The 22,263-nt window shown below is 43.5% G+C and overlaps 1 protein-coding gene across 1 annotated transcript in view; it reads right to left on the bottom strand.

Moving 5' to 3' along the window:
- The window catches only part of cttnbp2nlb (CTTNBP2 N-terminal like b), a 102,946-nt gene that overhangs the window by 19,517 nt on the left and 61,166 nt on the right, over window positions 1–22,263 (bottom strand). The window contains exon 3 of the mRNA XM_086011048.1: window positions 6,659–6,889. Within this exon, the coding sequence (XP_085867174.1) occupies window positions 6,659–6,889 (231 nt within the window). The remainder of the gene's footprint in view (window positions 1–6,658; window positions 6,890–22,263) is intronic.

Here is a 22,263-nt window from a genome sequence, read left to right as displayed (position 1 = left end):
TTCAGTGAGATTTAAGGTAGTCATGGAAAAGGACAAAGATGGACCGGAAATAATGGTTCTAAATTGGGGGAAGGCCGATTTTAATATAAGGCAGGATCTGGCCAAAGTGGACTGGGATCAGCTACTTGTAGGAAAATCCATATCAGAGCAGTGGGAGTCTTTCAGAAAGGAAAGAGAGAGAGAGAGTACAACGCCAGCATGCTCCCATAAAGGTCAAGGGTGGGACCAACAAGCCATGGGAACCCTGGATGTCAAAGGATATACAAGAATGGATTAGGAAAAAAAGGGAGGCTTTTGGCAGATACAAAAGGACTAAAAACAGTGGAAGCCTTAGAGGAGTATAGAAAGTGCAGGGGGGTACTTAAAAAAGAAATTAGGAGAGCGAAGAGGGGGCATGAAAAAACACTGGCAGGCAAAATAAAGGAAAATCCCAAGGGGTTTTATAAGTATATTAAGGGCAAGAGGATAACCAGGGAAAGAGTAGGGCCCCTTAGGGACCAAAGTGGCAATCTGTGTGTATAGCCGGAAGATGTGGGTGAATATTTTGCATCTGTGTTCACTATGGAGAAGGGCGATGTAGACATAGAAATCAGGCAGGGGGATTGGGGTATACTTGAACAAATTAGTATTGAGGGGGGGGATGTACTAGTGGTTTTAGCGGGCTTAAAAGTGGATAAATCCCCAGGCCCAAACGAGATGTATCCCAGGCTGCTGTGTGAGGCAAGGGAGGAGATTGCAGGGATTCTGACACAAATTTTCAGAACCTCTCTGGCCACAGGGGAGGTGCCAGAGGACTGGCGGACAGCTAACGTAGTACCATTATTCAAGAAGGGTAGTAGGGATAAACCAGGGAATTACAGGCCAGTGAGCCTAACATCAGTGGTAGGGAAATTATTGGAAAAAATTCTGAGGGACTGAATTAGTCTCCACTTGGAGAGGCAAGGATTAATCAAGGATAGTCAGCATGGCTTTGTCAGGGGGCGATCATGTCTAACCAATTTGATTGAATTTTGCAAGGGGGGTGACTAGGTGTGTGGACGAGGGTAGTGCAGTTGATGTAGTCTACATGGACTTCAGTAAGGCTTTTGACAAAGTCCTGCATGGGAGACTGGTCAAGAAGGTAAGAGCCCATGGGATCCAGGGCAATTTGGCACATTGGATCCAAAATTGGCTTGGTGGCAGGAGGCAGAGGATGATGGTCGAAGGTTGTTTTTGTGACTGGAAGCCTGTGTCCAATGGCAGGGATCAGTGCTGGGTCCTTTGCCATTTGTAGTGTACATTAATGATTTAGATATGAATGTAGGAGGTATGATCAGTAAGTTCGCAGATGATATGAAAATTGGTGGAGTGGTAAATAGCGAGGAGGGAAGCCTCAGGCTACAGGACGATATAGATGGGTTGGTCAGATGGGCAGAACAGTGGCAAATGGAATTTAACCCTGAAAAGTGTGAGGTGATGCATTTTGGGAGGACTAACAAGGCAAGGGAATACACAATGAATGGTAGGACCCTAGGAAGGACAGAGGATCAGAGGGACCTTGGTCTACATGTACATAAATCCCTGAAGGCAGCAGGACAGGTAGATAAAGTGGTTAAAAAGGCATAAAGGATACTTATATTCTATGCCTTGGCTAATGAAGGCAAGAGCAGGGAGGTTATGATGGAGCTGTACAAAATGCTAGTTAGGCCACAGCTGGAATACTGTGTGCAGTTCTGGTCGCCACACTATAGAAAGGATGTGATTGCATTGGAGAGGGTGCAGAGGAGATTCACCAGGATATTACCTGGGCTGGAGCGCTTCAGCTATGAAGAGAGACTGGACAGGCTGGGGTTGTTTTCCTTAGAGCAGAGAAGGCTGAGGGGGGAACTGATTGATGTGTACAAAATGATGAGGGGCATAGATAGGGTAGATAGAAAGGAACTTTTCCCCTTAGTAGATGGGTCAATAACCAGGGGGCATAGTTTCAAGGTAAGGGGCAGGAGGTTTAGAGGGAATTTGAGGAAAAACATTTTTACCCAGAGGGTGGTTGGAATCTGGAACTCACTGCCTGAAAGGGCGGTAGAGGCAGGAACCCTCACAACATTCAAGAAGCACTTAGATGAGCACTTGAAACGCCATAGCATACAAGGCTACGAACCAAGTGCAGGAAAATGGGATTAGAATAGATAGGGCTTGATGGCCGGCGTGGACACGATGGGCCGAAGGGCCTCTTTCTGTGCTGTATAACTCTATGACTCTAATACAAGATCTTGCCAAAGATTTGTCACGGTGAGATTGCCACCTAAAATAAGTCAATGGAAGATCTGAGCATGAGCCAGGTACATCACCGCAAAGGGAAGGGGAAACAAAGGGCAAGAGTCACACCAACCAGCCTTTCTTGTGAACATCCTCAAAGATGACTCCATAATCTGGGCACCAGTCTGGGAGCAGGTTGCCTGTTTTTCTTCTTGGTTGTAGAATAGTTTGTACCAATGTTCCCCCTAACAGGACTGGACAGACTAGGTGCAGGAAGGATGTTCCCGATGGTATGGGAGTCCAGAATCAGGGGTCACAGTCTTAGTCCTAAATGGCTTACCCCTTATCCTGAGATGAGGAGGAATTTCTTCACCCAGGAGTGTGGTGAACCTGTGGAATTCTTTACCACAGAAGGCAGTAGAGGCCAATTCATTAAATATATTCAAGAAGGAGTTGGATATATTTCTTAAGGCTAAAGGGATCAAGGGGTATGGGGAGAAAGCAGCGACAGGGTACTGAATTTGGATGATCAGCCATGATCGCATTGAATGGCGGATCAGGCTCAAGGGGCCGAATGGCCTGCTCCTGCTCCTATCGTCTATGTTTCTGTTTCTAATTTTTGTTTGAGTGCACAGCCCCTTTAAGGGGCTGCGCGGCCCAATTTAACATTGAAAATACGGGTCCTGAGGTGCGTGGGACCGGCTGAGAGCTGCGTGGCTGCACTGCTTAGAGGGAACGTTGGTTTCTACTTGGGCAGAATTGTGAAAATGAAATGGCACGGGGAAAATAAGTTACTGCCCAGCCACTTGCTGAGGTCATCCACTTTGGACCCTAGAAAGATAGATTAGAGTATTTTCTAAATGTTGAGAAGCTCGGAACTGTGACGGAGCAGAGGGGTTTAGGGGTCTAAGTACAGAAATCACAAAGCTAGTGGGCAGGTACAAAAAAAAAATGAAATGTTGGCCTTTATCTCAAAAGGGCTGGAATACAAAGGGGTTGACATTATGTTACAGCTCTGGTTAGACCCCATTTAGATTACTGTGTTCAGTTCTGGGCACTGCACCTCAGGAAGGATAGGAGATGGTGCAGGGCAGATTCACCAGAATGATACCTGGGCTGAATATCTTAAATTAAAGAGGCCAGGTTGCACAGACTAGGCTTGTATTCCCGCGAGTATAGAGGATTAAGGGGTGATCTAATTGAGGTGTTTAAGATGATTAAAAGAGTTGATAGGGCAGAGAGAGAGAAATATTTCCTCTGGTGGGGGGGGGGGAGTCCAGAACAAAGGGGCATAACCGTAAAATTAGAGCTAGCCCGTTCAGGGGTGATGTCAGGAAGCACTTCTTCACACAAGCGGTGGTGGAAATCTGGAACGCCCGCCCCCAAAAAGTGGTTGAGGCTGGGGGGTCAATTGAAAATCTTAAAACTGAGATTGATAGATTTTTGTTAGGCAAGGGTATGAAGGGTTACGGAACCAAGATGGGTGGATGGAGTTAAGATACAGATCAGCCATGATCTCACTGAATGGTGGAACAGGCTCGAGGGGCTGAATGACCTACTCCTGCCCCTATGTTCCTCTTTGGTGCTTCTGAGCAAGCCTTTTTTGGAGGTTGGGAGAGATCTTATATCATCGTAGGTGGATAGACAGCAGAGGATTTGATTTCTTTAGCCCAAGGCCAAACAGATGTCTTGGAAACCCTGCCTATGGCCTGCAAAAATAATAAATATAGAACACATATCTTTAGGATGTTATTTAAAAGAAAAGAACATTTGTCTACCATTCTCCCATCGTGATGCAGGTGAGCATCACTCCGAATCAGTGAGAAGTCTGTCTGGAGATATACTCCACCTCATTAGCATTGGCAATTGCTTGATTCACAGATAACAAAATGCCTGATTAAATATGTATGAGTATATATTTAGTGCAGTCCTTTGGGATTAATGCATATCCCACAGTTGAGATCTCCACTAAGTCAGCATTTTACAATAAATGTGATCTTTTAGGTTATACTATTTACAGTGAATGTACAATCCATTATCATTTGTGGCAGAATAGCCATGAAAGCTGCAATGTATTATTAAAGTAATCAAAATGGAATTTTCTATTACAACCATTGTACGCTGTAAATTCATGAACCGTTACTGGAAAGAAGCCATCTACAAAAATCAGTGCAGCACACACCACAGTAGGGGATTGTGTAAGTTAGATTGATTTAATTAAGTTTATATAGCTGGGTCAATCAAGATATATAAAGGTCACACAGGGTTCATGGATACACATGTAAAGGTACATAGATAACTCTGGAACTACACAGAAGTAAGGGAAGTTCTCTCAGTGTCCTGGCCAATATTTTTCCCTTATCAAACATCATTGAAACTAAAACTAAAATCTCAATGCTTTTGGCAAATTGGCTGTTTCCTTTCTCTATAGTATGACTACACTTCAAAAGTACATCATTGTTGTGAATTGCTTTGTGATGTCCCAAGGTCGTGGAAGACATTACATCAACACAAATTAATTCTTTCTTTTGTACAATGGAGAATTCAAACATGTGCCTGCATGCCGAGTCCAACACTTCAGTGTGTTACCCTCCAGCCAGACTCTTTAATGGCCATCGGGACTGGGGGGGGGGGGGGGGGGCATTTTCAAAGGAATGAGTGGAAAAAATATTCCAACAGGCTAATCTTCAGAGTTGCCACAGGTGCACCTGTTCAGTTTGGACCATATCCCAGCCAATGTTCCCTGCAATTTTTTGGGGGCCACACGGCCCCTTTAATGGGCTGCGTGGCCCATTCAAAACTCCAGGCACGGGCGGTTTTCTATTTAAAAGCCGGCTCACCGGCTGCGTGGGACCTCAAGAGCACTGTGCAGGGAACATTGGTGCCAGCTTGCTAAAATCGACACCCTTATCCTTAGAAAATCATAGACCAACATTGCTATGAGTCTACTTCATGCTGTAGGGATGTGGGAGCCAATTGTAGCAAACATTTGCCAGTTCACAGAGCTAGTGATGGGAATTAAGTAAGTGTTAATGTATAAGTGTCTTGGGGACATTTCTGAAAAAATGAGCAACCTGTCAAGTTCTCCAGCAATATTCAAACTAGGTCACTGAATGTACCGAGGGTTGCATAGCCTGAGTGGAGTGCATCAAAAAGCAGTAGGTGGCTTTCCACCTCCTTAGTTTCCCAAACAATGACATCCTGGCTGAGTGGGTCATCACTTCAAAAGGCAAAGATTAGGGGGAAATCTCAAAGATGACACATCTGCTTTGGTTCCTTCCCATTCCTATACTATCGTTTTCTGGCAAGCCTATATAGAGCGACACAGGCAGAAGGCTGGGATCAAGTTACTTGCTTGCCTGTCCTCATGGCTTATGACAGGAAAACAAGCCAGGAAAATGTAAGGAGAGGAAATAATAGGGTGGGAAGAATTTCAATTCTAAAGCAAAATACTTGAACGCTGTTCTATGAGTAAATGGGGGAAAAATTCAGTATCGCCCCGTTTGGGGCACCATTATCGGCCGTGCGCAAAGTTTAGTGCCTGGCGCTAATTATCGCCTCCGACAGCAAACTTGGCTTTTATCGCCCCGGAGGTGATTGGAGCGCTAAATCAGGCGCTTCACACCTGTCTTAAGGCGCAAAGGCTGAGGAGCGAGGCGCTACCTCAGAGCGCTGGTGAAGCAAGGAAGGGCAAATCAAAATGAACCTGCAAAGTGCCGATCAGTACTCAAAACTCCTTCACACAGCATTGAATCTCTCCAGAAGTCTCTCTCTCTCAGAATGCGTGGTGCAAAAATGTCACCGACAAAAAAAGGCAGGAAGCAGCCGTCTTTAAATAGCGCTCCCCCAGTCCCTTTCTGACAGCAAAACGCTCCCCTCAACCTGTCGTTACTAACGGCAGGCGGTAAGGCAGGGGGCGCCACTCAATATCCGGTCCGGGGCGCTAACGGGGCATTGCACACTCAACTGACGTCACAATCTGCCGGCGCAGGAGATCGTGGCGGTAGTGTTTAGCGCTGCAGCAAAATGTCTAGTTAATTTCACGAGTGGCACAAACATCGCCGCGCCCGGGCGCTCGTTGCTTTACGCCCCATTAGCGCCCTCTTAAGGCGTCAACGGGAGGCGCAAACAACTGAATTTTTTCCCCCCCAATGTCTTTTGTTAATTTGTACCTGCATTTGATCGAATATCAGATTTAATATTAGGATTTAATACCAGAAGCAGAACGACAAGATAAGGAGATAGAATCATAGAAAATTACAGCACAGAAGGAGGCCATTCGGCCCATCGTGCCTGTGCCGGCTCTTTGAAAGAGCAGTTGTGCTCAGTCCCACATCCCTGCTTTTTGTCCGTAACCCTGTAAGTTCCTTGAAATGAGCATAACGTGAGGCGGCATGCAATGTAACATTTTATAGTACAGTACCTTTCGGTGTCTGCTCTCTGCAGCAGCCAACTGGGATACCATTCGCTCCTGCATCTTCTTGCACTGTGTCATTACTACTTTGAGCACCGAGAGTGGGTTGGTGCACACAGGCTGCTTATCGTCACGATTCCCATCTCTGATCGACTCACAATCCCTCTGTAGAGCAAGGAATGGGTCACTGATGTCATATTTTCCATAGCGTTCTTGAATGAAACGATCTCTCTGCTGTGCCTGTAACCAAACCCAGAGAACAATTAGAACTTTAAAAAAAAATGGTAATTTGATCCTTACCCTAATACTATTCCAAATGAGCATGTCATCAGGATATTAATTGCAAAAATGAAAAAAACCCCCACTAAACTTACACAGGAAAACATAGGACCAGAAACGACTCTGCACACCACCTGGCCGGTTAAAAAAATACCACCTCTCAATTTCCCATTTCCATAAATATCTATTCAGGTCTCTCAAATTTGTTTCACATTATCTGCCCCCACTGGCTCCCTGCAGAGTCCATTCCATACGTTTGCTATTCTCTGCATATATTAGTTAAATGTAAACCGTCTGTGCACTTTACCCCTTGTACGCTTGAGCATGTGTCTCCTAGTTCCAGGGCTTGTGGCAATCTCAAACTTATATCGGGATTCAATTTATCTAGTTCCTTAAGAATCTTGAATACTTAAATATCTTCCCTGAGCTGCTCTTCTCTAGAATAAGCAGTCCAGTTCTTCAACCCCTCCCTCATAGCTCAAATGCCTTAGATCATCAGTTTGGTTGCCGTTTCCTGTGCTGCATTCAATGTCTGAACATCCTTGCTATAGTATGGCAATGTGCAACCAGAACTCAAGCTTCAGTTGATCCAAAATGTGACAGCTTGCATCCTTACCGGCATTGAATCTCACATTCCTTTAATCCTGTCCTCCTGGAACTCTACTGGTCCCAGTGCGCGATTTCAAAATTCTCATCCTTGCTTTCAAATGCTGGTCTCTATCTTAGTGATATCTTCCTGCCTTAAATTGCTGCCATGTACCCTCTGCTCTAACGCTGCACTTCTCTCCTTGCCACTTGCTCCCTCTGCAATGGTGACTGCTTGTTCAGCCACTATCCTTTTTTCCTGTAGCATTCTCTACCCAGTTGTCACCTGCCTTGTAACCTCTCTCCCTATTTACAAAAGCATGCTTAAACTCCTCCTCTTTGACCACCTTTTTAATTCCCCATCCTAGCCTTTCGATTTGCTTCCTCTTTCCCCATGCTCAAAGTCTACTGTATCTTTTTCCACATACTGCAAAGTATTTTGAGACATCTTCCTGCACTAGCAGCAGTATGTAAATGCAAATGGTTGCTGAGTTATAGAATTTCCTTTGAGGATTTGTTGGCATATTAACTTCATGACATAATGACAGCAGCAACATTGAGATGCAAATGGTCACCATCACCCTGGTTGTGCCTACTCTTTGTCCTTTAAGTGGCATGAAGTGTGGGACTAAAGATTACACTAAAGCAAATGCAGATTTGCACACCACCACTCTTAACTGTTGAGTCTACTAGCAAGAGCAAAATCTATCCAAGTTAGTTACTTTGGAACCAATTGCTTCCATTGTAGCAGAAGGATGTGACACAATGCATGGATTGTCATATTACGCTTGAACGCACCATTTATACTTGCTATCTACCAAGAATCCGAGAGAGAAAAATAAAAATTGCAAACAAAATTTTAATCTATCTTTTCGGCTGGTGAAGGGTTCACTGAATTTCTCACATTTTTTGTTTTCATACCAAAAATCCAAGTCTGCCAGTTTTGTAGAAGAATATAGATATATAGCATAATTAAGGTGCACTTTAAGTCCAGATGTCTGGTAGTGACTTTCACACCAAGCACGCATAACTGTGGCATTACAGTATTGATGCACACAGCATAGGAACTTGAGGGGAACATTCAATGGCATTCAGGACTTTCCTGCTTTTAGGTAGATTTTACCATTATATAACCAGCTTGTTGGGGTTTTCAATAGAACACCATCAAACAACACAATTTCCCGGCATCCTTTTAAAATTTCCTATCACTGTCTACATTTCCAATAGATAATTTGACTGGGTCAGTTAGAAATACCAACAGGTCGGAAAATTTCCAAGTAAATTGCATCCCCTTTACCACCAAAGTACACGCCAGTTTATTTACAAACGATTAGTGTGTGTAGTAGGAGGAAGCGAGAAACAAGATTGTAGCTGAAGATGAGAAGTAAAAGTTTGTCAGAGGAACAGAGAGATTATAGTGAAGTGGAGCTCGTACTTATACTGTAAACAACTCAGTACAGAAAGAAAAGATGCCAAATGACCATTGCCCACTGTTCAGCACACGTTCCTTCCAAGGCTAAGCTGATTAAAAAGAGCTAACAGAAGCAAACAAATCAATGTGGTTAAAATGGTAATCCTTTAAAAACAGCACTGGCTTTATTTTTGTTAGATAACTTTGTGATATCTCTGTGGTATGGAAAACAAAGCATGTCGGAGACAACTCTACAGTATAGATGCCCCAATGTCAGTGTGTTGGAGGTAGTGAAATTGTTGTAAGAGTTTCATCCCCTGCCTTTTTGTTGAAGGTGCTGCTGGTGGCAAATCTGAACAGCTTCGCCTGTGGCATTTGCTATCAGGCCTGCTAATTTGTGCCTAGCCACTTTTAGCATAGGAGCAGCAATATTACTACCACTAGCATTTATAGAAGGCCGTTAAATGTTCCCAAGGCACTTTACAGAGGCAGACAAAATAAAAGGAGCATCGAGCCAAAAAAGGAGATATTAGGAGGGTGGCCAAAAGTCTTGACAAAGAGCTGACTTTTAAGCAGGGTTGTTGAGGAGGATAGGCAGAGGGGTTTATTGAGGGGATTTCCAGAGCGCGAGTCCTAGGTGGCTGAAGGCATGGCCACCAACGGTGGGAATGGGGAGCAGGAGTGGATGGTGATGAACAAGTTGCTAAGTCAGGACAGAGAGTTCAGTGGGGGGGAGGAGTATAGGGCTGGAGGAGGTGAGGCCATTGAGGGCTTTAAATACAAGGAGCAGCATTATATATTTATGGGGACCGGGAGCCATTGTAGGGCAACAAAGATGGTGATGGACGAGCGGGACTTGCCGAGTGGAATAGTATATGGGTAGCAGATATTTGGATGAGCTGAAATTTATGGAGGGTGGAGGTATGGGTATGGGAGGCTGGCCAGGAGAGCACTGGAAATAGTTGACTCTGGAGGTGACAATGTCATGGATAAAGATTTTGGCATCAAATGGCCTGAGGTAGGGCGGAAACAGGCAATATTATAGAGGTGGCAGTAGGCCGCCTTGGTGATGGGGAGTATTAGGGGTTGGAAGCAGAGATTGGAGAGGTGGCGAACAGCTGGTTCAGTCTGAGACAATGGTTGGGGCAGGTGATACTTGTGGTGTCTAAAGATTGTGGGAGAGGAGGAGCATTCTGGGAAGTTTGAAAACCAAGAGTTCTTATATGGTAAAAGTATCCAGAACAGATCGTTGTAAAGCATTCAATATGACACAAACTATAAAAGTGCTATTGAAACCCTTAAAGAGTTTTTCATTGCACTGCCTGCTTGGTAGGTAGGGCATGACACAAATAGCTTCAAATGCAGTATTTTCAGCAATAAATTCTCCTTTTAAGAGGACAGGAGTCATTCATAATTGCCTTTATTTTGACAAGAGTGCCCTAGAGGGTGTGCTTAAAATAACTTAACAATTCTGCAGGGCAATTTGAAAGAGGGAGGGAAAAGAAAGAGAGAACTTTGTATCCTGTTAGAAAAACAAGATGACAATCGCATATATTCTCTTAACTCCTCTCATTATCAATGGAGTTGAATGTGAGCGGAATGGGCCCAGACTTGTACCAAGCTGCAGTCTCATTCTGGTGTTAGGATTGCTTCTTACCAAGTACTTGTCCCCCAAATTATATACAGTTTGAATCGCTACATCACCATGTATTCTCAATGTCTGAAATTCTCATAGCTGAGCCTCCTCACTGCTCCCTCCCCATCATTTGCTGGGATTAGAATCACTATTGGAATACTGAATGCACCCGCACCACTTATTCCAGCCCTCCCTTCCAAAAAGAAACAATGAAAATACTGTTCAATAGACTGCTAATTGTAGTCATTTCGATCTTCTCCAGTTTCTGTCATAACCATTTATATGTTTATATTGCACAACTTTAGATCGGCACTGCCAGCTGAAGTTCTACGCGCCGTGGAATTTGCACCCTTTACATTGTAGGGTGGATTCCATATCAGCACGACACAAGAACAAATGCACACAGACAAGGTTATTGTTTTCAAGTCACTCTTTATGACAGTGCCTGGCATAATTTTGGGGTTAATAATCTTTATGGCTTTGCTGCTGATAGCAACTCCACTATCAGTGGCAGATTTAACATGCTTTCCCATGGGAGGCAGCCTTGAATAGAAGTGGTTTTAATTCGTATAAAACAAAAAACAAAATGCTGTAGATGCTCGAAATCTGAAATGGAACAGAGAATGCTGGAAACACTCAGCAGCAGCTGCAGAAGAGAACAGTGAAGTTTCGGGTGGAATCCTTTGTTGAAACGGATTTAGACCATGCCCGCTGTGTCAGTCCAGAGGGCAATGAGAGTATGCAGCCAAGGTGTGCCGAGTCCTCACACTTACTCCATAAAGGGAAAACAAATGCATAGACACAGTTGTTTAGGTGTGGTTCCTAGTGCAAGAGTAACTGCCCCACAATATAAATGGAACAATTTTCACAGCACAGAGCTGTAACTCTACAGTATAAATTCACCATTAGACATTAAACTGATAAAGATAATGAACAGCAGTATAGTTGCTACACAATGCCTTTATGCAAATAGCTCCAAAATGCTCAGCATTGTACACCTATAGGTTTGTGCTCTTGATTCAGCACTGTGCATTCCTGTTAAATAAATGGTAGATAAAAAAAGTGGGAAAAAATCCTAAAACTTTAGGCAATGCTTTTTAAAATAAAATAGCAGGGAACTGGAATTTGATGATGGAAAATAATTCAAGGCCTTGGCTGTATTTATCAGATTATGGCTTTAAAAAAAAAAAAATGTATTCTTCCAAGAGCCAAAAACTAAAAGCATAGCAATACTCCAGGACAAATAAAATCCATATAAATTCCAATGGGCACAATTACAGGACTGTAAATTATGAAGGAAAGTTAATGAGCCAGAAACTTGCACTTCATAGTGAATTTCAGCCAGCAACAAACGCTTTCACTCCAGCTCATAACCACCTGGAATTATGATCCCACTGGTGGAATAAATCTTGGAATTAGTCACAGTAGTTATCTACGAGCCAATTTAGTGTTCCTGCTGCATGCATCACCTTTGAAGCAATTTTGCAACTTTTCCAAAACCCTTATTCACAATAGCTTTTAACGATAAAAGCAATACATACTCTTTTCAAGGGCAAGTTCAAAATAGACTATAAAAATATGGTAGTCCCCTTTATCAGCTAATGAAAGCAGCTTCCATTTCATTTTAGAGCTAATGAACACAATCATGAGTTGAATGCCCATAGGGTGTCCTCTACAACATCATTGATGACAAAAAAGTAAACGAAATATGGAGAAAGGCAACATTCCTTAGCATTCACAAGACAACAGCACAAGCTTGAAGTACTAACATGCCAAGGCATTATGATTTCAATAAAGTTATTGAAGCTTTGCCTTCATATGTCATTCCCATCGCAAACTCTCAATAGGTTACTGCCATCTGTTCAGATCTCTGGCATTCCAACTTCAAAAGCTCTCCATTGCAATTCCTCTCGTCTTTCTCTAGTTTAAAGCACGATGATAATTCTGCGTGTGAGTTTTCCTCTCATTTCTCTTCAGCTCCAAACACTGCACCTTACACTTATTTCCTTTCCCTTTACTGTACTGAAACCAAGTTACAGCAAATGGCCACCCTAATTCAGGACCTCAAAGCAATGAAACGCCTCGTCTGTATCGGCCAGTCTTTCACCTGACAAGTCACATGCTTTTAAAATGCTGGCTTAGCATCCCCTAGCATTACTTTATTTACATATACATAAACCAGAATATTGATCAGGAATCAGCTGCAGCTCATCACTTGATAAACATACAATTATGGCTCACATCATTAATCCTTCAATACGTATGTATATATAAATATATATAATCTATATATCTAATCTCTCTTTTTATATGTGCAGCATTCTCAACTCACTGATCGGGCTGCAGAGCTTTGATCTGTTGTTGTGGGACTATTTAGCTATGTCTAGAGCCCGCTGCTTTTGGCGTTTAGTATGTAGGTAGTCCCATGTAGGAGCTTCCTAAGGTATGCCTGATGTTACTCCTAGAACACATTTCTACACTCCCCTTTAAAGCAGGGTTGGTTTCCCAACTTGATAGTGATGGAAGAGCGAGAGATGTGAAAGAGCATGAAGATAAATTGCAGTGATATACAATTCTGCTATTGCTTATGCTGGTGGTATCCTTGCCTACTTCAGTACTTCCTCCAAGTGGTGTTCAACATCAAGAAGCACCAATTTATTAATGGGGGGGGGGGGGGGTGGGGGGTAGTATTAGGTGGTAATCAGTTGGTGGTTTCCTTGGCCTCGTTTAACCTGAAGTTACAAGACTTTTTGGGATCCAGAGTCAACATTGAGGATTCCCAAGCCCAAACCTACCTATCCATATACGACCATGCCCCCACTTGTGTCAGGTCTACCTTGCCAGTAGGATAGGGTACACCCGGAAATGGTGGTGGAGGAATCTGGGATGTGATCTGATCAAGTACAGCTGTGTCAGGCTGTTGCTTCACTAGTCTGTGAAACAGGTCATCCAACTTGCGCACCAGTCCCTAGAAGTTAGTGAGGACGACTGTAGAGTCAACTAGACTGGGAGTACCCGAGTCCTGATCTGATCCAATCATATTTCTTGTATGATGCTGATCTGTAGCAATTGTCTTAATGCTCTCTAGCAAGCCACTGAGTCACAAGACTAAATCACATAGTGGCACTAGAGTCACATGCAGACCAGACCGGGTAGGGAGTGGCTGATTCCACTCCCTGAAGGATCAGTTTTTACAACATTCTGGCAGCTTTTATGATCATTGTTACTGGTGTTGGCCTTTGAATTCAATTAAACAACTTGCCATGGTGGAATTTGAACTCACAGTCATTGGGTTGCTAGTCTAGTACCATAACAACCATGCTACTGTAACCTCTTCAATAAGATTCTGCTGTGGTTTTATCTTCAGTCTCCTTTATCATCATATACCTTTTGCAGCTTTGAAAAAAATAAAATCATTGTTCTTGTCTTCTGGCCTTACACTGTGGTAGATAACATCTGCTGACATACTGATGGATGAACAAACCATATGACAGTATCATGAACGAGGGTCAGATTGTCGAGTTTGCCAATGCTAGCACAACACAATATACTTAATATCAAATATTTTGAAATAATTCACTGAATCGCTGTTGGACTGGATATTCTGAATCTAATGTCATGCATATGTGAAATGTCTGTGCTAGAATCAAGGCTCAATATATGCAGGCAGATTAAGACGAGTTATCCCAAGTATACAACTAGCTCCACAGTTGTAATTTATTTATTGGTGCACATGGGTGATTTTTTTCCCAAACTATAAAAGGTGAGATGAAGCAAAGTTGGAGGAGACTCGTGCGGAGCATGTAGACCTGTTGGGCCGAAAGGCTGGTTTTGGTGCTGTAAATACCATGGACATATTGTTAACCAGAATTAACAAAAGGAGTAGGTAGCAATATAGAGGGGTGTGGAGTACAGAAGATCAAGATTTGAATAGGTTGAAAGATTCATTCAATTATGTGCATTTGAATCAACACTGGGTGTCAATCATTTATTGTGCCAATTTGGCAAGGATAAAATAGCCAAGATATACTGTCTTCCAGGAGTCAGATTTTGTGATGCGGTGCAGCTATGCTGTAATGAGGCCGGTTCTCAGTAGTCCGGTTAAAGGTTTAGGCAATGCCACTTTTGAGTCTTTCCCGATGCTGGGATCTAAAATGCCACAACTGAAACCCATGTTGTAGCTGTTAGTAAAGCTCCATCAGTAAAAGGTACCAAATACTCTGGAAATTTTCTACTGACAAAGTTTATCTTTTATAGAGTGCTGTCAGCATCTGCTCTCAAGTATTTGCCTGATGTTTGGATTTTTTTTTACCGCTGTTTCACAGAGACATACACCCATGCTTACTAGTACTCACAAGCCTTACAGCTGCTTTCTGTATATTGTTTGATATTTACAAAGAAGATTCATGCAAACATGAACTCCACTGCTCTCGTCCCAGGTAATTAACAGCACTTCAAGGGACACGAGAAGATACTAAAATGAGAAAAACTGTAAACCATTAATTCCATGTGTTAATTTTTGATGTGCAGTAGTCAGCGATCTTGTGCAGGCAACTGGAAAACATTTGGGTAAGGCGGGGATTGAGTTTTCCACAATGGATTTTCAGGATCATTCCAACTGCGTAGAATTCTAAAGCATTAAATCCCTTCTCATTCTCTTCAATTATGTTCAGTTATTCATCAAAAAGTGATGCACTTCAATACAAATGCTAATCCAAGGATCAAATATTTCTCAGTTATCTGGTTCTTAATACTGAAGAATGCAGTCTGTCTGATGCCAAATATCTCCTAGACACAGCACTGCATTTTTACTTTGATGTACAATATCGGTTTTTGTTTAGATTGAGTTACTGAATAAATTAATCAATTGGCTGAGGTACAAAGATTAACAAATTGGTACTTTTTATCTGCACATTACAGAAACCCAGATTCAAATGAAGCATTTCTTGTCAAACAAGTTGTGTATTTATGATGACTTATCTGCAGCAGCCACTGCGAGAAAGGGTAGGTATGAAATCACTCCTTGCTGAGAATATCTGCGTGATGTTGAACTAAAGTCTGTTTGTCACTTCCTTCGCATTGGGGTTCCGTGCAGAAAGGATTCAATGTCAACAAAAAGGCATTCTATTGACAAATCTATCCTGTCTGCATTGAAATTCATCAGTTCCGATTTACAAAGGGGATTCTGGAGCTGCCACACCCAGCATAGATTATTTTTTTTGTTTCTTTCAGTACTATTGAATCTCCATTTGCACTGCTCACAGAGAATGCACTATTTTACAGGGACAGGAACATTACATCATGCAAAACAATGCATTACATCTGCTAAAGAGCAGTTGCACATCCCTTTAAAGGATAGAAAATCTAACTGATGTTACGTAAACACTGGCTGAGTTCATACATAGGTCAATTAACAAGCTCCGGACATTGCGACTTGAGTATTTGCTATTTCTGGTAAACATAGCAAGATAGGAGCAGGAGGAGGCTATTCAGCCCTTTGAGGCTGATCCACCATTCAATTAGATCATGACTGATCGTTATCTCCACTCCATTTTCCCAGCATTGATCCATATCCCTTGATACCCTTACCCAACAACAACTTGTATTTATATAGCACCTTTAACGTAGTAAAACATCCCAAGGAGCTTCACAGGGGTATTAAAAGACAAAAAAAACCGAACAAAAATCTCTCAGTTTTGAAAATTTCAATTGACCCAGCATTCACAGCCTTTTTTTTGGGGGGGGGTTGTGGGGTGGAAGAGTTCCAGATTACCACCAATGTTCCCTCTGATTTTTTTTTGGCCCGCACGGCCCCTTTATTGGGCTGCAGGGCCATTCAAAATTCTGCGCATGCATAGAAACATAGAAGATAAGAGCAGGAGTAGGCCATTCGGCCCTTCGAGCCTGCTCCGCCATTCAATGCGATCATGGCTGATCATCCAAACCCTAGCACCCGGTCCCTACACCGACAACCATCCCACCCAAGCCCTATCCCCGTAACCCCACGTATTTAATCCCCCCTAACACTAAGGGCCAATTTTTTGTCATGGCCAATCAACCTAACCCGCACACCTTTGGACTGTGGGAGGAAACCGGAGCACCCGGAGGAAACCCACGCAAACACGGGGAGAATGTGCAAACTCCACACAGACAGTCACCCGAGGCCGGATTTGAACCCGGGTCCCTGGCGCTGTGAGGCAACAGTGCTAACCACTATGCCACCGTGCTGCCTGGTTTTTCTATTTAAAAGCTGGCTCATTGGCTGTGTGGGACCCTCGGGGCGCTGTGCAGCTTAAAAGGAACACTGATCATCACTACCCTGTGTAAAAACGGGCTTCCTGATTTCACTCCTAAAATGTCCTAGCTCTAATTTTAACATTATGCTCATGTTCTGGATTCCCCCACCTGAGGAAATAGATTCTCTGCAGCTACCCGATCGAATCTCTTTATCATAATTTTATAAACACCTCGATTAGATAATCCCTCAACCATTTAAACTCCAGGAAATACAAACCAAATTTATGCAACCTGGCCTTATAGTCTAACCCTTTAAGTCCTGATGTACCCTCCAAGGCCGTCAATATATCTTTCCTGAGGTCTGGTGTCCCAAGCTGAAGGCAGTACTCCAGATGGGGTCTATACAACAAAACATAACTTTCTTACTTTGGTAATCCAACCCCCTGGAGATAAAGGCCAACATTCCATTAGCCTTTTTGATTACTTTTTGTACTTGTGCGCTAGCTTTTAGTGACCAGTGTACAGGGACACCCAAATCCTTTTGCTCCTCCGCAGTTCGTAGTCTCTCACCATTAAGAAAATATTCCGACTTGTCTTTCTTGGATCCAAAGCGGATGACCTTGTAGCGGTCCCACGGGTTGTCCTTTACATTGAGATACATAATTCTCTTTAACTTAACTTATGCATGTATAACTTACCTTTCTTTAGTTTAACTTATTTATGCATGTATAACTTACCTAACTGTATGTATTTAATTTACTTAATTGTATTACTTACCAGTTAGGGCTGTTACCCCTTTAACTTACCTGTTAGGTCGCCTCTTAAAGGGGCAACGGCCCAACGCGCTGACGTCACGCATCACGTGACGCATGTGCGTCGGCCGCCGACCTAACGCGCCGACGTCACACGACGCATGCGCACTGGCCGCCGGCCCGATTCGGGCTTCCAAGACGGCCGCCGGCATAGCCCGGCCTATCGAGACTTCGGCTGTATCAGCCGGCAAGTGGGAGCGAAGGGATTCTCCGCTCCCGCGGCAAGTACCGGCACAGCCCGACCTAGCAACCTCGGCCTTAAAGGCCAGTCTTCATACCGGGAGATGCGCTGACGCAACGACGCGGTCACGCGACGCCACAAGCGCGGGCAAACGCGGCGACGCGATCACGTGACGTCCAAAGCGCGGGAACACACAGCAGAGCGTGATGACGTCATCACGCTCTCTGCAGTGCTCCTACAGTGAGTCTTCGTGGAGTCCCCGCTGGGACAAGACCTATACCACCGTGCTCCTACAGTCAGCCATCTTACCTGCAATCTTACCTGATGTAATTAGTCTGTTCTTGTAAATAAACAACTTATTTATAGTTCGTCGAAGTCGAACTCGATTATTTAGTGGTGATGCACACGAATCGCTACAACCTCACATTTCCCTTCACTGAATTCCATCTGCCAAAGTTTTGCCCACTCGCTTAAGTCTGTCTATGTCCATTTGTAACTTCCTGCTCCCATCTCCACAACTTACTCTGCCTCCAAACTTAGTGCCATCTATAAATTTGGATGGATAACTCTGTATTCCTTCATCCAAGTCACTAATATATACAGTGAAAAGCTGAGGCTACAGTACAGATCCCTGGGGAACATCACTTGTCACATTCCACCAATCAAGAAAACATTTCCTTTATCTCCTCCCTCTGTTTCCTAACTCCCAACCAGCCTATTGGATCACCTGGAAACTATGGGGGGAATTTTCCCAGCCCTGAGGAGGCAGGACTGCCGGGAAAATGGCAGAAACTGGGAGCGGGTAGTGACCCCGCTCCCAACCCGCCTCCGTGCCATCTTCCTGGGAGGCGGGTCCCCGAGTCACGCAGGGACCCGTCTCCGAGGTGGGAAGGGGATTAGAGCCAATTAACTGCCTGTTAACAGGTAGTTAACAGGCAGTTTTGAGGCCTTTCCCCCATTTTGAGCCTTCTGCTGCAGGCATACGACGGCTGCGAACCTCACCAGGGTCAGCGAGGCGAGCAGTGGGTCTGCGGGGGTGAAAGGGGTCGAAATGTAAGCTGTAGAGGCGAGTGATGGGTGCAAGTGTGGACAGGTAACTAGGAGAGGTGAGCGTAAAGTGTTAGAAAAAGTTTCCTTACCTTTGCTTCTTTCTGCAGGCTTCAAACATTGAGATGAGGCAGCTCCGGATCCTCAACAGCAGAGATGACAGAATGGCTGCTGCATTCTCATATACAGCAGCCATCTGCTTTCTGCTGAGGAGAGGGGTTTTGGTAAATCTTTGTGCAAGAGCTCACCTTAGAACAGAGATGGTCCGTGTTTGACAGCTTCTCAAAACTGTCAAAACGCTGACAATTCATCTATTTGAGACAGATGAAGCGCCATACGCTGACGTCATCAGTCACCGGCTTTCCCTTAATTGGCCGGTAGGGCGGGCTTAACAATGCCAATCAAGGGAAAATAGCGTGGGTTGGTCAGACGTCGTTGGGGGCGGGACTAGAACTCGGAAGGCAGCAGTCCCGCCCCCAACTCGTCTCGGCTGACAAAAATCCAGGCCGACAATTCAAATATTTTTAATGTTAGCCAAGAGCAGATGGGACAGCCAACTCTCTGCTAACAAACTGAGATTTGCACATGTGCAAGTACACAGGCCCGGAGATCGGTTTTCTCTGCTCAATGGGCATTACTGTGCCAGCAGTTCAAATTAGATCTGCTGGCTCTGCATTGCTCAGAGGAGGTACCAATTTCAAACTGATAATGTGAAATGTAATGATGCCAATATTCAAAATTAAATGTCTGGTCTCAATCCACTGAGTGTTTGCATCCTGAAGTGTTTTAGTTTAAGGGAACAAGGAGAGAGATTGTGCACCAAAACTTTAAATGAGGAAAGATCAGTTAAAAGAGTTATTCACTTAAAAGAACAGGCCCGGTGAGAAGTAGTATGATGAGTTCCTGCACAATTATTTGCATCCAGCGTTGAAAATAATTTAATCAATTGCAAACAAGGGCAATAAGGGATGGGCAATAAATGCTGGCCTTGCCAGCGACACCCACATCCAGTGAATGAATTTTAAAAAATCCAAAACATTATTTGATTTGCATAGCAAGTAACGGTAACCCAAACAGCAACTTTGAGCAGATCCATATAGTTGCATAAATTACTTAATCATTATATTACTGAAACAAAGATTAACAAGAATAAGTAAGTTGACAAAATAAGACAATTATTTATAAATTGGGCAGTGACATCAGGTCAATAAAGTAGCTGATATTTTCACTGGTGTACCAGCAGACCTGAATTGTAACACAATGACTACAATGCTTAGCCTTATACTTTAATGACATTCACATAACTGATTAGTTCCAAAAACAGCCAATGCCCAGAATCACTCAACCATCCACTAAATACTCGATAATAATTAGGGTCTCACATACATACATCATAGGTTTTTTTTATTTTGACAGGAACATTAGAACGAGAGAGCTGGGAATGTAATGCCACTTTTCAATTCACTGATCAACACAATTCAATGGGCCGTATTTTGCGACCCCCTATGGGTGTGTACGAGGTGTGCATGCACCCGTAGGGGCCGCGCAAGTTCCGGGTTTAGGCATGCGAAGCGCATGCGCTAAAACCCGGAACTTTAGATCTGTCAAGAACCTTCTCGATCCTCCGTATCCCCGGGAGATGGGCCTCTGCGGGGCGAGAGTTGGGCTACTTCCCCCCGCCGAATGCCTGTAAAAATCTTACCAGCATAAGAATTTTAAAAAATAGAAAAATAAAATATCATTTATTTTTAGCCCCGTTAAAACATATCAATTCTTTTTCAAAAAATTAAATTTTTGTTTAAAATATTTAATTAAATGGTATTTTAATTAATTATAAATATGTAATTAAAAAAAAATACACAAATACATGAAATAAATTAAGTAATCCCCATTCATGCTTATGCAAGTTCCGTATGTAAGAAACTCCCATAAGTACAAATGGGGATTCCCTTCTTTTATTGGTTGGGCCGGCCCGCTTGCGAACCGCCTGCGAGGTATTTGACATTATTTATGTCATTGAGTTCCACCTGTATTTATTGAGAGTTTGTCAAACTCTTTGTGCAGCTGATGTGGGACTTCATGCCCCATGAACTCAGCAGCGACATGATGAAAACGGGTGGCGCCAGGCCTTTGAACAGCAGGATATCAGAATAAGGACAAGTTTTAAATATATAAAATACCATCAAAGAAAGGTCATGTATTCTGTATAATTCTGAAATTCTTTTTGGAAAGTTCAGTTACAGAGAACTATAGGATCAATTCAGCAATTGTTGAAAAACCTTCTGGTGTGGCAGAGCCACCAAGGGACTCTTGTATGGATGTACATAATTGCCTTTAACAGAGTGAATCGGTACCTGTATTTGTTTGCTGTATGTAAATAACGCGGTCCCTTTAAGATGTAGACCGAACGCGATGACGTCATCACGCAAGTCACGTGACGTTCCCAACGGCGGGAAACGTGGGGAAGCTTCCAGAACCAGTCCTCGTGGAGTCAGCCTTAAGCAAACACCTGTTGTTTAGTTCTCTTGCGTTTTAACTGTTACTTCCACCAGTTTGTATTAAACATCGTTTAATTACCCGAGTTGCCTGGTCTCAATACTTCAGATAGGAATTTGGTAATTCCTACACTGGTTTAAATTGCAATATGGTGGATGATGTAAAAAATAAACTACTGTATCCACAATAATGCATCCAATAACTTCACACACATGAACTACCCTAGAATTCAAGTCAAGCTCTCATGAGGAGCAGCAGCAAACTGATCAGCTCTCTCTAATGCTCATTACATTAAGTGAAGCAGCTCTGCTCGAGCACTATAATCACCCAATATCGACCCTCACCCTTAAGCGTAAAGCCCCTTCATCAGTGAAGGCTGTCCAGCGAGTCCTTGCCTGGAATCTGGCTTAGAGCACGTGTCTTGGGTCACTCTTCTGATCGTACGCTAGAGCCCCGGCAGTGGCAGCAAGTGATCGCTTTACTGACTCACAATCCACATGTCTCCTGGCTCCAGGACCTTCTCATACTCACATCGTGTTCATAGAATTTGGAGAGGTGCACTTGTTGAGGCCGTTAAATATCAGAATGGCTTTAATCACAGTGACTGAACAGGTCTGGTCCCAAAACACTGACTGACAGCAAAATCTTTCTATGTTAAGGGCACTATATAAATTAAGTTGCTGTTGAATAGTAAAGAAAATTGTGTTCCCAAAGCAGTGTGCCACAGGGAACCCCACCTGGAGTGCTCCTGGGATACGAGTGGGGCATAGGAGTTGGAGTAAGAATAGAGAACACCAAGTTCGGGCAAGACATCTCTCAGGAAAGAAGCGGAGTCAAGCTGCGCCACTCTTGCATGCCACTTTATGCCTCATTGTAGATCAGGGACTAGATTGCATGCCCAGTCAAGGAATTAAATTGTTGATGAGAATC

Source organism: Somniosus microcephalus, chromosome 18 (assembly GCF_052327205.1).
Source record: "Somniosus microcephalus isolate GS21.2 chromosome 18, FLI_Smic_1.0, whole genome shotgun sequence".
In the NCBI taxonomy this organism is placed as follows: Eukaryota; Metazoa; Chordata; class Chondrichthyes; order Squaliformes; family Somniosidae; genus Somniosus; species Somniosus microcephalus.
This window is presented reverse-complemented; position numbering and strand designations above follow the sequence as displayed.